Source organism: Lottia gigantea, assembly GCF_000327385.1.
Source record: "Lottia gigantea unplaced genomic scaffold LOTGIsca_64, whole genome shotgun sequence".
NCBI lineage: Eukaryota > Metazoa > Mollusca > Gastropoda > Lottiidae > Lottia > Lottia gigantea.
The window spans coordinates 1,474,674-1,488,704 of record NW_008710179.1 but is presented as its reverse complement, the minus strand read 5'-3'; the positions used below and the strand labels follow the sequence as shown (position 1 = coordinate 1,488,704).

Below are 14,031 nucleotides of genomic sequence, written 5' to 3'. Positions count from 1 at the left end.
TAGAGACAGAATTATTTCAGAAGTAACAACCTCCTGTTATCTCCGAAAAAAAAAAAGAAAAACGTTTACATCATCTTTATATATTTTTCTGATATTTTTTCTTACAAAATTAACAATAATAAATAAAAAATCTGTAATTCAAAACAATAATATGCACCATGAGCTTTTCTGACTTATAATATTTATAATAATAGATACATTAATATACTGCAAACAGTCACATGCTTATATCAGTCACTTATTTATGTCAAACAGTCACTATTTATGTCAAAAAGTCACTAGTTTACATAAAACAGTCACAAATTTACTAAAACAGTCACAAGTATAGTTCAGTTTACTTCAAACAATCACTAGTAAAGTTAAGTTTACAGCTACTAGTAAAGTTTAGTTAATTTCAGTCACAAGTTCAGTTTACTTCAAAACAATCACTAGTATAGTTCAGTTTACAGCTACTAGTAAAGTTAAGTTAACTTCAGTCACTGGGAAAGTTCAGTTTACTTCAAACAATCACTAGTAAAGTTCAGTTTACAGCTACTAGTAAAGTTAAGTTCAGTCACTAGTAAAGTTTAGTTCACAGCTACTAGTAAAGTTAAGTAAACTTCAAGGAAAGTTCAGTTTACAATATACAGTCACAAGTAAAGTTCTGTTTACTTCAACCAGCCATTTATTTCAAACAACCACTTATCAAGTTCACACGAAACTACAAATGGACAGACAAAGGATAATGGCAATATACTTCCACACTATACAAATTTAACATATATAAAAAAAGGGCTAATAATGAAACTGACCAGTGGTCAGTTAGTAATCAGTTGTACATGACTAGCATAAAATGACCAATAAAAAATTCTAAGTTACTCTACAAATATTCCTTTTTGTTGGTCAACAATTCAACTATATATGATAACATACAATATGTGCACTCATAATAATTTTACAAAATATGAATAAGTAATTTTTATCAAAAAAGATCACCTATATTGGCATTTTGGTTTTTAACAAAGCAAAACAGATAGTAACATCATAAATGTTTGTATATATATATATCACTGAAAATGATGATCTTGTCAATGATATTTCATTTGGTATTCATTCCATCTGGTTACCACACTCGCCATCCATGATCTGAAGAACTACTTCTTTTACTAGTGTTCAATCTCCCACATATAACATTTAGTATCTTAATCTAACACGGCATTTGATTGGTTAAATATGTAAATGATAATAGATCATGTGATGCATAGTAATTTCGTCAGCTCATGGATGGCATGGAGAATTCTCCAGATCTGCACACATATATAAGAATGAAATATGTAAGGATAAAATAATCAACAAGTGAAATTTGACTAATAAAATTTTAAATTTATCAAATATATTTCTTTTTTGTTCAAAACTTTCTTCTTACCAGTATCACACCAAAAATTATATATGCTTTAAGTTTTCATTACAATACAAAGTTCATACCTATCAAATAATATGGTTAGCATTTCCATAACATTCATCAAATATGGCTTAATTCATTCTTACACACACACCCACACACGTTAGTTACTTCAAATATGGTTGGCATATTTCAATCATAGTTCACAGATTTCAATCATAGTTCACAGATTTCAATCATGGTTCACATATTTCAATCATAGTTCACATATTTCAATCATGGTTCACATATTTCAAATATGGTTCACATATTTCAAATATGGCTCACATATTTCGATCATGGTTCACATATTTCAATCATAGTTCACATATTTCAAACATGGTTCACATATTTCAAATATGGTTCACATAGTACAAATATGGTTCACATAATTCAAATATGGTTCAAGCATGTAAAACTAGTTTCATATGCATCACAATCATGGTTCACATATTTCAATCATAGTTCACATATTTCAATCATGGTTCACATATTTCAAATATGGTTCACATATTTCAAATATGGTTCACATATTTCAAATATGGTTCACATAATTCGATCATGGTTCACATATTTCAATCATAGTTCACATATTCCAAACATGGTTCACATATTTCAAATATGGTTCACATAGTACAAATATGGTTCACATAATTCAAATATGGTTCACATAATTCAAATATGGTTCAAACATGTAAAACTAGTTTCATATGCATCAAATATAATCCAAGGTGTTAAAAATGGTTCAAATATTTCAGACAATTAACACATGGTCAGCACTTCTCACACAAAGGTTCACAATCGAGTTACATTATTCAAATATCGTTTACATTATTCAAATATTGTTTACATTATTCAAATATCATTTACAATATTGTTGACATTATTCAAATATTGTTGACATTATTCAAATATTGTTGACATTATTCAAATATTATTTACATTATTCAAAAATGGTTTACATTATTCAAATATTGTTTACATTATTCAACTGGCGTTTACATTGTTCAAATATTGTTTACACAATTTCATACTGGTTTAAATAAGCATCAATTATATTAAATCAATTATTCTCAAAAATGACTCTTCACAATTATTACCTAAACTTTTACATATAAATTCAAAATTTTGTATGAATGTCATTTTTCTTCTTATACCATGTATGTGAAACATGAGGAACAACTTTATTGGCAAGCCTCAAGCATGAGCTTGGATATGTTCAATACAAGCTATTTGAGTAACATTTTTCTCTTAACGCTCAAACCTTGCTTCTATTAAAAGTTGACAATTAAATTCTGTCAAAAGTATCCATTTTACAGAAGAAAAATTCAGACTTTTAGTAAAATTTTCATGGGCTTGCATCAATTTATTTTCAGAACAAATTGTCATCCATAGGCCAAAATCTCAGCTTTGATTGTTTTCATAACTAAGGTATGTTTTTCTGTCACAAAAAGCACAATTACAAATCCTTGACTGTCACATGCTTTGCAAATAGTGTTAAATTATTATAGTCAAAACCATTTTAAAATGAGTTTTAAAGTCAAAATTATGGTTGAAAATCCATCTGGTTGTATTTCTTCTGTAAATCTTCCAATAGCTTTTAATATAAAATCTTTCTTCTTCTTTACTTGTCAGTCTGTTATTATAACATATATCCATCAACTGAAACAAAGCAATAATAGAATACTTAATAATATCTGGATAAACCTGCTAGTATTTCACATTGGACACTCATCTACATGATGCTCAATAATAAACCTTCGAATACGGAGACCATTGGGAATTTTTTAGCTAAGCCAATCAGTGTTCCAATCAGTGTTCCAAGCTCACCGTCGAAATTTGAGCCTTCCAATCCATGTGTGTCCAGAATTAACCGTGTTTGAACATTAAAATGATGACTCGTCAAGATCAGATACTCTGTGATATATAGAAAAGTGAATTAAAATTCCTAGCTTGAAGTATTTTTAAAGGAATAATGCGATTACGTACATTTCTAGTACTTCTGAAAACTATTTACATATATTCAAGATTAAAATCAACTCCCCAAAATAGCCCACGTCCCTTTAAAATAAGTATACCTCATCATCTATTTCCATTGCAAACCAGACCATATATAATATTCTGATAACAACCAATCAACACTATCTTTATTCTTATCATTTACTGGACATATAACTCCATTAATTTCATCATTTACTAGATTTCACCTCCACTGAAAATAATACAATTGGTTGGACCTTTGGTTTTCTCAATAAAGTATTTTGTGTATTGTGTGTTACAGGCCTAGTTGTCATCAGACATGACAAGTAGTCTTATCTGTAGATCAACCAATCATGCTGATACTGATGTTCATTATCAGTACATCTTTGACAACACTAGGATGCCAGAATATACACTTATGTGAAATATGTTGACCCTTTCCAACAAGTCCCCAACAAAGAACTTACAAAAATACATTTTCTTGAGTTTTACTTTTCGAAGATATAAAACTTAAAAGATTACCTTCAGTAGACAGTTCAGTAAAGACATTAAAAGCTGTTCTGGTTTCTGATATTTGGTTCTGTTCATTTTAATGATTACTTTACATATTTTTATGAGACATTAAGTGCAATAATATTGTTCATCATTTCCATTTATTTCCAAACATTCATAAGAAAAATCAATCATTTTTTTCATTCTCCATTTGAAAATTATTCTTTTTGGTTATCACACAACAGCTAAAACAGGTGCACACAGATTTTTTATAAAAAAATATAATTTATAATTATAGGTATCATGGAAAGTTTTTGGTTAAGAAAATTCAACAAAATCGTCTTTAGCACTACCTTGGGGTATAGGAGACATGTGTGAGCTGTCATTATCATTGACTCCTAAAAGAGATCTTGCCTCAATCAATAGAGGTGAGACATCAAGTTCATCAAACAGTTCTTGGGCAAAACGTCTGGCAGCCAGTCTAAAAGAGTAAGTTGCCAGAATCTGTCCAACCTCCGAATAGAAGCACAAGTCCTGAAAAGCTTTTGGAAATTTCTGTTTTAGCACTAGCAGTCCTTGTTCAGAGCCCTTTAAGCCCACAGAGCTACTCAAGTTGATCACAAGGCGAATGATTTCCTTTCGCACCATAAGTCTATTGTTTGGATCACTGTCACCAGTTTTGGAAATTCCAGAATCTGAATCTGTTGTGCTGAGGCTTTTTGGAGTATTGGATGAGTCTTCTTGACTTTCTTTTAGTGAGCTCATTTTCCAGCCCATGTTCATGGTTTTAGTAGCAATATCACATTGATCATTATCATCTATTGGCATGTCTCTGAATATTGTTCTTGGATTTGTAGTAGTAGAAGTACGGACACAGACCAAACATTTACAGATATTATGCTCCAGATCCAAGTCTTTTTTCAAAGGAGGAACATACTCTGGGAGTAATCTCAATCCTGGTAAATGTAGACTGAGGTGATTACCTTCACTGACATCTGTTGTCATTGCTGTAGCAGATGCACAGCTGCCTAACCTTGACCTTGCATCTTCACCTTCTTCTACCTCAAATACCATACTGACATCAACAGGTAAAGACAGTCCAACAAAACGGTCAGTTTTAGAGAGGGTAATTGAAGATTTGTTGATAGCAGGATTCAGGTGATGGTATTGGGAATCATAATCAGGAAGAGAGGCTGTACTAACATTTCTTTTGGTAGCAAAATCACTTACACCATCTGCACTACCCTCAGACTCTGTGCTTAATGTTCTCTTAAAAACTTGATCAAAACTGCTGTACAATGACCGGGTATTTTGACCATATTCTCCATCAAATGTGTATGTATGGGTTCTTTTAATAGTCCTTAAGGCAGCATAACCTAAAGCATCATTATAACTGGTAAAAGGCGACAGAGGGGGTTCTGGAGAAGGGGAAAAGGCTGTTATGGATGGAGATGCTGACCTCCTTTTTAAACTAGGAACACGGTTCAGCTTAGCTAATCTTCTTTGGACTAAAGAGTGATGAATGGGTTCTTTGAATTCTAAAACAGTTGGTGGAACGTTGGTAATGGTGGAAGGTGTTGTAGGGTTTGAATTTGCAGTAGTTGGGGTTATCATACCAGTACTGGACACATTTCCTGAATCAAAAGAACCTACACCACTTGTGGTGGAATCTGTATTGAAGCTGTTTGTTCTACTATTACTTTTCTGGGAACCATCACTTAAACTTCCACCTCGATTGTCTTTAGTCAAACTTCGACTGCCCAATTGAAACAAGGCAAATTTAGTACCAGAATCTGGAGAAGGTGATACTTCAGAATAATGATTATTTCTGTCCATTTCTGATTCCAATGGATTTGGAGAAGGGTCTTTGGGAGACATGCTGATGGTTATGTCAGGTCCGATATTTGGAATCTCATGGCTAAGACTTCTTTGCAGCTCTGGGTTACCTAATGTAAAAAATTTTAACTTTTCAGCACTAAATGTTCTTAGTCTATAGGGGGTAAATTCAGCCTTGATTTGAGCTGTTTTAGATAGTAAAGATGGGGGTTTGGTATTGTATGGTAATGTGTTGCTCCTTGGTACTGGTTCCAACTGGTTCCTGTTGGCATCTGTTTTTAATGTTTCATCTGTGAAGACATCACTTTGAGAACGTTTTATGAGCAACTCATCAACTTTCAATGCAGCACTGATAGCTTCATTGTCTATAGTGGGTACACTTTTCTCAATTAAGACTGGCCAAGGGTCTTCTCTGGAATGACACAATGACTCCCAACCAAATTTTGCAAGAATGTCAGTACCTTCTTGAGTTGTAGCTACCAAACCAAGAACATAAAAAGCTGTGCCTCTGATTGAGAATACTCCAGATTCTTCGGCCAATTTGATTATCTCTGGTACAATATTAACTTCCTCTAACCACTTGATCCCTAAAGGTGACATGCCAATACTCCCTACAGCCCACAAAGCAGTTTTAAGCTTAACAATATCATCATCTGTGATTAGATCTAGAGCCTGTACTGTATGGAAGTATTCTTGAATGCAGTCTTGTTTTTGGAGCAAATCGAAGCCTTCCTCATGTTGAACCAGCTGTCCATACAAATGTGTTGGAAGAAAAACCTCTTTCTTGGGTCTTTTCAAGATGGATCTTCTGGTGAAGCTTCCATGGTAAGTCTTCTCATATGTTGTTAATGCTTCATTCAAAAGTTCTTCTACATATAAAACATATTTATGATTGAAACCTTTTTCCCATTTGGTGAGCTCATTTACAACGAAATTTGCATCCATGAGAGTTTTGAATCCTAAAGGTGATGCTAAAAATTTGCAAAGCATCATATTGCCTTTCTGGCCCAAATGTAAGAATGAAGGGCGAAGGTTTATTAATGCTGTTAAATTTGCAGGAATATCACAGGCTTCATCTAAAATATGCAAGGCTGACATTGCCACAACTTGACTAGGATCATACATTTGTGTAACCAAATATTGCAGCCCCCAGACATCAAAGCCATTTACACCAGTTCTAAGTAACACTCTCAAAAACTTGGTTGCATACAATCTAGCTGATTCATTAGATGCAGTTAATGCCTTTGACAAAAGGATTCTAGTTATCCCATCACGTCCATAGTTTAGACTAGATAATGTTAGCTTGATATAAATATCTTGATTTGTAGTGGAAACTAATTCTAAAAGTTTTTGATAAACACCAGATGTATCAAGATATCGCTCTCCTCTTTGTGTAGCTGTAAATTTTCCGATAAACAGGAAATAATATTGACTAAGTTTATTGTGCAGACTTTGCACACTCAAGGAGGCTTGAGCTTCAGCATATGTACCAATCACTTCTGAAATACATGATGACAAGTCCGAAAGCCACTCTCCAATAAGCCTTTTAGCTTCTGACTGATTTGATTTGAGCAAGAAGTCTATAAAATGGCATCCAATTTCACACAGTTTATGACCATATTCTGAGGAAATATCAACTTTGGCAAACAAACCATTACATGGCTTAAAGAAGGCCAACAAATGACGAGCAAATCGAACATATGTATGATCATCCAAACGCAGAAGTTTTTCATCAGGCATTTTCAAAAGAGCACTTATGAGAATCAGATCCCACGAGGTATAAGAAGTTGCCACTAATACATGAGTGTCCTTTATGGCTTGATTGGTCGAATCTTCTGTCTGAATTTTCTTGAAATAAAAGTCACATAATTTGTCCCTTCTCAAATGCCAATGCCTGCCAGCATATTCCAAGAATTTTCCAGCATGTTGCAATAGTAAGTCTAAGAACAAACTACGGGGTAGAGGTCCACGTTTTTTCATTATGTGCAATTCATCTAAATGTGAAATTGCTAGACTAGCTTGATGTCTTTTACTCAAAGGAATATCAAATGAAGATGCCATTGCTATTAATGTTGGTAAACAATGACTATGACTACTACAGTTGGGTGGTAAGAGATTGTTAGCTAAATGCAAAAGTTCTCCCAATAATATCACTGATCTACAAAATAAAGCACCCTCTGATGTGACAATAACTTCCACTAATGCTTCCAATATTCCTGCATTTATCCAAGAACACAATATAAGAGCAATGTGATTTTCCACTAAGTTTGGTCGTGACAGAGCTACATGGGGTAGTATGGAACGCCCTTCTTCTGCAACAAACCCTTCGCCAAGTTTCCAAGATTCGTTTTCAGCACTAATATCTACACTAGCTAATGCTTCGGAAAAGTCACTTGACCATTCAGGTACCTTCAAACGAAATAAGTCAAACAACATTTCTATAGAACTTTTCCTAATATCAGTGAAGTCTAGATACAGAATACCAACTAATGATTGTAATGCAGTGCCCTCGGGGTGGCATAGCCGAATTAAACCAGGCCATGACCTAATCACAGAAATTATTGCCATTTTACTGGCAATGAAACGCTTTTCTTTTTCATCTGCATTGACTTTGTCACTTGTTTCACCACTATATCTGAAATGACTGTCAGTAAATGGGGCTAGTAATTGTTCTAAGTCAGTATTGGCTTTCACATAACGACGTGTCCTTGGGTGATTCAAAAGATAAATGATTGTGCATGTTAGGGATTCGTTGAGGCGAGGGTATAAATGACAATCTAAAATACTGCGTAATATTGTGCTTATACCACCACATTTGTAAACTGCATCAATGTTCTGAAACACCATCTCACACAAAGTTGCTAAACAAACGCGTAACAATCGGTCCCATTCACTGCCACCATCACTTCCAATTGCTATGACAGGATACAATAATGTTGCGGGCAATCTTTCGGAAGCCACTTGTCCAATTTTTCGAATAAGTTTCACTGCTTGTACCCTTTCAATCTCATTTTCAAGACATATGTCCAGAGATCTTGCAATGATCATGTCCAAATTAAAATAAAACAATGCATCAACATATTTCTGATTTTCCAACAAATGTCTTACGACTCTTAGGGTACCGGCCCGTACTTCTTTGGCTTCATGAAATAAACCAATACGCAAACATACTAAAATCTCACACTCAGATAAACCGAGAACCTCCTTCGTACAGTCCAGTTTTCGAAGGACCTTGACGAAAAAATTCAAATTCGCAAGTTTCTTTGAGGTAGGGACATTGTTCTGACTGATTAAAAGTTTAAGTATTGTCTTAACTATGTCCTTTGGATCCTTTGACGGATCGAATTTAATTACTTCTTCCCTACTTTCGCGTCGAAGCCGAAGCCTCTCACTTTTCAGGAGTTTTCTGTTGGCCATTTTGTGAAAGTAGACTCCCTTTTCCAGATACTTCCGGTTAGCAAGATCTATTCTCAGTACTTCGTTTTTCTTGATTCAGACTACAATTAAATTTTTAAAGAAAGTTTTGCTGATCTTGTAGTTATAGGTAGATTTAAACAATCATTAGTCAAGCTTTTTTTTTAATTTTTGGGAATCTTCAACTATATAATTGGTGGTTAATCCTGAGAATGTGTTGTCTAATGTGATACGTAAACCTTTGAAATTTGGCATACATGTATATAATATTTCCATATTTCTTATAGCTTTCGATTTCATTTTGCTTTGACACACATGATGTGAAGGCTCTTTGATTTTAGCATTCATCAAATCTGTTCATTGATCAAAATTATAAAATTAGTATAAATGTCATTTAGCATATATATCCAGACCATAAAGGATCGATTTTTGTCATGATGTTTTTTTATCTTCAAAGACCGTAAGAAGATACATGAATTATATGTACTAATTATATTATTATGTAGAAATTCAAGTAGGCTATATATATATTTTCGGAGAACACATGAAATATACGGACAATTTGATGATTGCTCTGACCATAATGAGAATAAATAATTCATTCGATAACTAGCACGTCTGATATTTATTCCAGGCGACAGAGAGCTTAAGGCCAATGGGTGTACGTATAGGGGAAGGTGTTAAGAAAGGTCTTATTTTGAAGTTAAAATGAAGCCCTCTAAAAGCTCAAAATTCATCTCAGGACATCTGAAATCTGTTGGCTTCAGAAATCCACACAAGAAACTTCGACCCTTTGGGTGTGGCCTTTGAGAGACGCCTCTCATTTTGTCCCCCTGTCCCTCCTTTTAGGAATTTATATATGCATTCTGATAATTTATTGAAAATGACACGACAAGGTTGTTATGTCATTGGCCATAATGGCATCCTTCATATCACACACATTATAATAGCTAAATTCCTTTATAACAACAAATTATTAACAATTAACACATTTTTGAAAAGACCATACATATCAATAATCAGAGTTCATGATATATCAAAGTTGAAAAATATGAATTATTTGATATAAATAAGAAACGAAATGTCGTCAGATTTTCTACTGGCGTTTTTGTAGTTAAATCTTCATTAATTCGTTTTATATATTTATATCAAATCTTCAGAAGTTTCTTTTATATTTATATCATATTTTCATAAGTTTATGGTTTATATGGATTATATAAAATATTCATTAGTTCGTTATATATTCATATCACAAATACATATCAAATTGTTATTTAGTACATATATCAAAATATCCTTTTCCAAAAGAAAATTTTTACTCGTTTTGAGATTGATTGTTATGGTAATAGGGATACTTAAAAATAGTGTGCTAAATCATCACAATTGATTTACCAGCTGATAGAACTCAATTTGATCTTTTCGTATCAGTTTTCATAACAAGAATTCGACGCCTGGTTCCCTTACATTTCAACTTATACTGTTGAAGTTTCCAGTTCGTTATTGGCTTCCGTACGTACAGAATGATGTTAGCGATATTAGGTCTCAATCATCATGATTATGTCAATAAGACATTTCCATGTTTCTTTAGGTAACGGCAATATATCAATCCTGAAAAGCGTAACAAATAGCTGAAACTAAGCTCTTATCAGCTGGTAAAACAAACAACTAGTCTATATCCCTATAAATGCCAATAGAATAGAACTATGCACGACTAACAGGAAACATATCAGCTGCCTTTTGAAACATCTTTTTGAAAACATCAACATCTTGAGCACCAGAAAACATTCTTTGACCATTTATATAGAAATATGGAACACCTGTAAAATAAACACAATGATAGCTTAATTAAGGATTTTTCGTCATTTTTTGGGGGGTGGGTGCAGGAGCATAGAACATTTCACCTAAATTTAAATATATTTCTTCAGAATGCTTTGTCGACCTCCTCGCTCATCTTCCCAACGACAGAACAAACCATACCAATGTCCTTGCGTTTAAAGTCCCTCGCCTTCCACAGATACGGGTCACTTGGAAAAGTATACACTAAAGTTAAGGCATAATGACTTTAAGATTCCATGAAGTTTACCGTTGACTCCTTTTATTTTCCAACTCTTGGATTTATCTTTTACTGATTGTATAACGCCGTCGTCGTTTATATATCTCTTCACGTCATCAGTGTTAAAATCAAACTGTTTAGATGTTTCTAATAAACTCTTTTCATCTAATAAATTACCATCTTTAAAATATTTCTACAAAATAAGTTGGTAAGTAGTAATATACCATGGAACATATAAACCAAGTCCGATAAATCTGATTTTACTCAGTTCCTCAGACGTGATGATGTAGGGATGTGATATCATGCTACCCGTGACGATATTACACCCATTCATTACGTTTGAGGAAATGGACAGGGTCACATTTGTAAAGGTGTGTGAATACAAGCGGTCTTGGTCGGAGATTTTTGTCTCCGACTCGAATCTTGAGTAAAATCTCGCACGTGCCCGTTCCAGTCGTAGAAACTCAAGACAAGTCTTTAATCGGCGACAAACGTCTCCGACCAAGACCGCTCGTGTGCTCTAACCTTTAGACTTTTAAAAGGAAAAATGATTGGGTGGATACAACGGCAATGGTCAACAGTACCATAGCTATCCAGAGGTCTCATTGGGCTAGGTGGGGCTATATTGGACATTTTTTTAAAGACAAATTTAATAAGCTGTCTAAGTGTTCCCGAATGGACTTACCTGGAAGAGGTTTTCAGCGACATCATTCTGTTTGATACCATCATCTTTTTCTTTAGCATATTCTAATAAAGCATGAGCCTTCAATGTATTAGGGAACATTTTACTTTTCATGGTGAATTCACATCCTGCTGCTTGACCTGCCTGTATTAGATGTTGGACCCTGTTAAGATAAAGATATGAATTACAGACCACGTCCACATACGGACACTGCTGCAGGCGATTGGTAAAATCGAACGTAAATCAAATATGGCGTACAACATTTCAATTTACTCAGTTTTAATCAAGCACTACCACTGTTGACTACTGGTCAAATTTGGACATGAACATTCTGTTAGGCTGATATGCATGCTAAAACATGTGAAATTGGTTTAAAAATAAGCCCTATTTTGGCCATTCTCAAGGTAATATACTATTAATTAACTAGCGTAACGAAATTCACCGAGACGAAAGATGGTCAATAGTAACCAACGATTTCAGTCTGGAAGACTTAAATATACTTATGAGAACCCAATCACCATGTTATTCGAGACAATTGTGATTTTTTGGTGAACAATGGTAAACTGTTGATTATCACACAAACTGGTAGCCTAATATAAGTTACCTGCTCATAAATCGTGAACTAAGGGTCTTTGACTGTCAGGTTTTTAAACTAAGGCAACATAATATTCTATTCCATTTGTTTTCACAATATTGTTAATTTTTTGTCGAGGTAGATATGAGCAATTCCGAACAAATTGTGAATGTGTTTAGAAAGTTTAGATTGTGCTGACTGATTAGACCAGTTATCACCAATCAGTGTCATTCAGATTGAATTTTAACTCAGTAGATTTGATGGTGAGATTTTTAACCAATAACTTAGCTAAGATTTAATGTTCTACATTGATATAACTGGGGTCACGAATATTGTAAGTTTTAGAGAAAGTTAACCCCCAATTCCAATCGAAATTCATATCGGCAGCATGAGATGAGCTCCAGTCAGCGAGTATATAAATTCTCAGTCTTATAACCCTGTTCCAGTACATTCTGTTGAACAGTGACTATTGTTGTATGGTTTCTTGTCAACCACTCTAATTGTAAACATAACTTTAACCCTGTGCCAGTGCCTTATATTGAATAGTAACTTGTTACTCTTCAATCACCCTAATCTTTAATCTCTAATAATACTTTATACGAAGTAATTCGGGCACCCGAGGAAAATGGGACGTTATATGCAATAAGAACGTCTAGTTTATTAATATTAGGAATCGAATTATCCCGATTATGAGGAATCGAGTTACCTTGGATTGTTTGGATCTGAATACATCTCTGGTTTAGGCATTCCTTCAGGTGGAGTGTCGGGTTTAAGCAAAAATGGTTCCCAGCGGACGGCGAACTCGAACTTGTCAGCGAGCTCAGCCATCGCGGTTTCCAGTTTTCGCTTACCAATCCAACACCATGGTCAAATAACATCACTCACAATGTCTATTTTTATCACTTGCTTGGAAGCCATTACAGGTTCATCAGTAATACAACTGTCGCTTGTTTATCAAATATTTATCTACAAACAACTAAGTGACACAGCAAAATAAAGACCCTATTAGCCTTGAGTACACCAGCCTTTCGACTCTCTTTATAAAATAGATCAATGGACTTAATGATCTAGTCTAGCACAAACAATATCACTCAAAATGGCCAAAGGTTTGCTATACAGTGGTGTAACCTATTTTCGTGGATATAAGGATTCAACACCGAATTTCGTCAAAGTTAAAAAAAAAAAAAAAATTTGTATGTCTTAGATGTTTCCTCAGATATTCTACAAGATAATTAAAATTGGTTTATTTTGATTTTCTTTATGAATCGTTCACTTTGACCCATATTCCATGAGCATCCAACTCGGCAACGGCGACAGAATGCGTGACAATTCCTTCAAAGAACCACGATTTAAAAAAAAATAGTGACTGACAAAATATGATACGTAGCGTGATTTATTGCTAAAAGTCACTGAAACAACATAAGAATATGGTCCTCTTTGTGTTCCATAGAAATTTTCTGCTGACACGGAATCCGCTAGTTGATCACGTGACTTCATTCGTTGAACTACATTCTAGCAGACGACACTTGGAATTTCGATTACCGCTTGGGATTATAAGGAAATTCGGCCGAAAAAAATGG

General features: G+C 34.1%; 2 protein-coding genes across 2 annotated transcripts; both read right to left on the bottom strand.

Moving 5' to 3' along the window:
* Positions 1-4,210: 4,210 nt before the first annotated feature.
* On the bottom strand, positions 4,211-9,145 carry LOTGIDRAFT_129240 (hypothetical protein; the record flags this gene model as incomplete). Its single annotated transcript, XM_009064733.1, has 1 exon — positions 4,211-9,145. The coding sequence occupies one exon, from the start codon at positions 9,143-9,145 to the stop codon at positions 4,211-4,213; it is 4,935 nt and encodes a 1,644-aa protein (XP_009062981.1).
* Positions 9,146-10,086: 941 nt separating this feature from the next.
* Positions 10,087-13,432, bottom strand: LOTGIDRAFT_235471 (hypothetical protein). Its single transcript, XM_009064732.1, has 4 exons — positions 13,158-13,432; positions 11,881-12,040; positions 11,226-11,388; positions 10,087-10,959 (listed from the first exon to the last, which is right to left on the bottom strand). Exons 1-4 carry the CDS (start codon positions 13,277-13,279, stop codon positions 10,844-10,846), a joined length of 561 nt encoding a protein of 186 aa, XP_009062980.1. The 5' UTR covers positions 13,280-13,432; the 3' UTR covers positions 10,087-10,843.
* Positions 13,433-14,031: the final 599 nt, after the last annotated feature.

Bases quoted from the DNA above. Each gene is read 5' to 3' on its own strand.
- LOTGIDRAFT_235471 (XM_009064732.1), bottom strand. From the start codon at position 13,279: ATGGCTGAGCTCGCTGACAAGTTCGAGTTCGCCGTCCGCTGGGAACCA. The intron at 12,041-13,157 runs GTAACTCGATTC...TTATCTTAACAG, and splicing joins TCAGATCCAAACAATCCAAG to GGTCCAACATCTAATACAGG. The intron at 11,389-11,880 runs GTAAGTCCATTC...CTTATTTTGTAG, and splicing joins TCGCTGAAAACCTCTTCCAG to AAATATTTTAAAGATGGTAA.